The 3,371-nt window shown below is 34.1% G+C and overlaps 1 protein-coding gene across 1 annotated transcript; it reads left to right on the top strand.

Moving 5' to 3' along the window:
* The first annotated feature begins 671 nt into the window (after window positions 1–671).
* On the top strand, window positions 672–2,890 carry LOC122004288 (3-oxoacyl-[acyl-carrier-protein] synthase III, chloroplastic-like). Its single transcript, XM_042559198.1, has 7 exons — window positions 672–871; window positions 1,031–1,146; window positions 1,239–1,299; window positions 1,381–1,440; window positions 2,517–2,581; window positions 2,659–2,785; window positions 2,870–2,890. The coding sequence occupies exons 3-7, from the start codon at window positions 1,252–1,254 to the stop codon at window positions 2,888–2,890; spliced, it is 321 nt and encodes a 106-aa protein (XP_042415132.1). The 5' UTR covers window positions 672–871; window positions 1,031–1,146; window positions 1,239–1,251.
* Window positions 2,891–3,371: the final 481 nt, after the last annotated feature.

The raw sequence follows: 3,371 nt of genomic DNA, 5'->3' as shown, positions 1-3,371 counted from the left end.
TGGAACATGTACAGAAATTGATAGAGGATCCAGCTGGTTCTGGTCAGAGATCGCTTCCCAATTCTACTGGAAGGAGAAGTGAAATCTGGAGGTTTAGACCAAAAACATTGTTGTGAGGAAGGGAACTGTCAAATTCGAGGTGAGTTGTCTTACACTTAATCTTGTTTGGTGGACAATGATGAATATTTTTTGTTCTTTGTTTTCTTCTTTTGGAGTTCAGTTGTTGCCGTAAATATGATATTTGTTAGAGAATGTCAGCATCCTTGTGAAGAGTTTGAGTGTTTTTCTTACTGAAGGAGTGAAACTGTTACAAATGGATAAGAGAACCTGTCAATGTTTTTAAAATCTCAATGTTCAAATAGTTTGGGACTTTCATATGCTATATTTTGTTGCTGATTGATGTCTTAATTTTTAATAACTTTTATTCTTGTAGTTGTTGCCTTCTGATTTGGTTACTTATATTCAATTAGAGGCAAACTTTTCTTCATGCTTTCTTTTGTTTTGGATACTCAGATATTGCAATTTTTGTTCTTGTTTTGTTCATCATCTAGGTATTCCAGTTTGATTTTTGGTTGCATACATTTTCAGATCATTTGGAGGTTAAATGACAAACTTGTTAAGCTGCATATTTCCTTACATGTTTTTATGTACTTACTATAGCTGCACGAACTAAAAATTACAGTGGCGCTAAACTGGAAGGTGTTGTTAGAAGTGCTGTCTCATATGCCTTGAATCGACAGATAAGCTTCGATGATTTGACCAAGCCCTTGGATGAGGAGAGCATAAAAATCACTATGGATGATTTTTTGAATGCTCTTCATGAGGTTGGACTAGCTTTTGGTTCATCAATGGATGATCTTGAACGACGCAGGTATGTTCAAGTTTGACATTGTCTCGGTTGAAGCTGATTCCACATCCTTGAAAGAAATTCTACTTGGGGGTGTTCAGGAGGGCCTACAGATTTTTGTGCTCTGAATTTTCTTAATGTTACATAATGTGGCATTATCTTTAATGTGCAAATGGCTTTCAGGCTTAATGGGATTATCGATTGTGGTGAGAGGCACAAACACATCCATGAGAGAGCCCTGCTTCTTGTGGAGCAAATCAAAGACAATCAGAGCCCACTTGTTACATACCTTCTGGAAGGTCCAACTAGCAGGTAAATTTACAACCAGCTTTCTAATTGATTAATCTGACTTTTCTGCCGATTCAATCTGCTATTTATTCTTTTATGTCAGTGGCAAAACTTCAATGGCAGCTACAATTGGTATAGAGAGTGATTTCCCATATGTCAAGATGGTAAGTTGTGATATTATTAATGAAAGAAAAATACTTACATCAGTACCATCATGTTAAATGATTAAATCCTCTCATTATTAGATATCTGCAGAAAGCATGATTGGTCTCGGTAAAGCAACTAAATGTGCACAAATTGTCAAGGTGAGTTGAATGCTAGAATAATTTAGTAAAAGTTCTCAATTTATTAAATTGTAAATGAAAAAACATTTTAAGTATTTATCCTACTAATTTTGTCCATGCATTAGTAATATCCTACTAATTTTGTCCATGCATTATTTCTATCTGGGTTGCAAGATGAGTTACTTCCCCCTTTGCAAATGCAGATGCTGCACTCTAAAGCTATTATTGAAAATGAAATCCAAGAAACAACTTGGAATATTGTCCTGTAATAAATTCCATGAGATATCCAAGAATTACAGTTGAGATAATTGCCCAAGACTGAAAGGGATTGACCCACTTAACTTATTGCCATGAATGTTAAAGTTCCATAACTGAGATCCTTGTGGACATTTAGACAAACCATCAAGTAGATTTGCTAGTTCTCCACCAATATTATTCAAAGACAAATCAAGAGTTTCCAAGTTGCATAGATCACCCAAACTCAATGGTATTTGCGCCATCAAGTTATTCATTGATGCATCAAAATACCTTAAGTTGTGAAGATTACCCATGTTTTTTGGTATTTGACCTGAAATATTATTATCAGATAGTAATAACTCCTCCAAATAGATGAGATTGTACTCCCAAGTCTAACTCTCCTTAGTAGTTCTATCTGTTTCTTGCATAATTCTTAATCCAACTTTGCATTCATTATCAAATGCTGCAAGACATTGCTTCCTGATGCATAATTTAATAGTTAACTTATATTTGCATGCAGATTTGAGAACAATTTTTTGAAAGAAATAAAGACAAGCTATTGTTTCATGTCATCTTTCTTTGTTTCCTGGTATATCTTCTTACTATGCTACAACAATTAGTTGTTGATTTGTATTCTGAATCAGTCTGAGTCTCTAGGCTAATAACAACTGGCATTCTGGGGCCATCTCAACTCTCTGTGGTAGTTGTGCTATTGAGACGAAAGAAAACAATTTAAAAGTAATGCTAATAAAGTTCGTTTGAAATTATATCATATTCATATATATTATTTGTGATATGTTCAACGCATCTACCAAAATTCTTTAAGAAATAGCTTACGTTTGCCTTATTGTAATTTGCAGGCATGCAGTAGTGATGAAGATGGTTTGCTTGGTTTTGACGTACATAGTGATGGCCATGGCCAAAGGTGTTGCCTAAACTCATGATTTTTGTTTTGACGCCATTAATTCCACCCAATTCAACGGATATGGTGTTTTATTGCAGGCAACTAACTGTTCTAGCAAGAGATGAGCGAATGGAGATCACCTCAAGCATGAATGGTGCTCCTCTATTCCCTCCAAAGAAGAAATATTTTTCTTGTATCGAAATGAATGGTTTTCTGCCATTAATAGTAATTTTGTCAATCTTCATTTCTTGCTCTATGTATAGTTGTCTTGATGTATCCTTACTATCTTGATTATATTTGGTTTGTCAGGTTATTACGTCTCAAGACTAGCTCGAGGTGACAAAATATGCTGGATTAGTCTGTGCTCAGGCCCATCAAGAAATCCTACAAGTTGAAGATTGTGATGGGACTTGGGTTGACAATAATTAAGTGCAATCCTACATGGCATGAACCACCATCACAAGTTTCTAGTATTTTAGCTATTGTTCATTAGTTGTAAATGGAGTTTATTTGTATTGGGATAAATTTTATTTAAACATGAGATATGTTTCTTCTTTTGTGATTGTAATTCTTGTATAACTAACATTTTGAATGATATTAATGTGGGGAATATTCTTTCTTGATTATGATTATTTATTATATATTTAAATTGAAATTTGATATATTGGTATTAAAAGATAATAATTTAAAAGACAACGGCTTAAAATTGTTATTTTTATCTATCACCCTCAAAGACAACGGTTAAAAACCGTTGTCGTAGCCCCAAAAACGGTTGTAACTGCAGTAAAATTGCTCTAAATAACAACGGTTT

Source organism: Zingiber officinale, chromosome 7B, assembly GCF_018446385.1.
Source record: "Zingiber officinale cultivar Zhangliang chromosome 7B, Zo_v1.1, whole genome shotgun sequence".
Taxonomy (NCBI): domain Eukaryota; kingdom Viridiplantae; phylum Streptophyta; class Magnoliopsida; order Zingiberales; family Zingiberaceae; genus Zingiber; species Zingiber officinale.
This window is presented reverse-complemented; position numbering and strand designations above follow the sequence as displayed.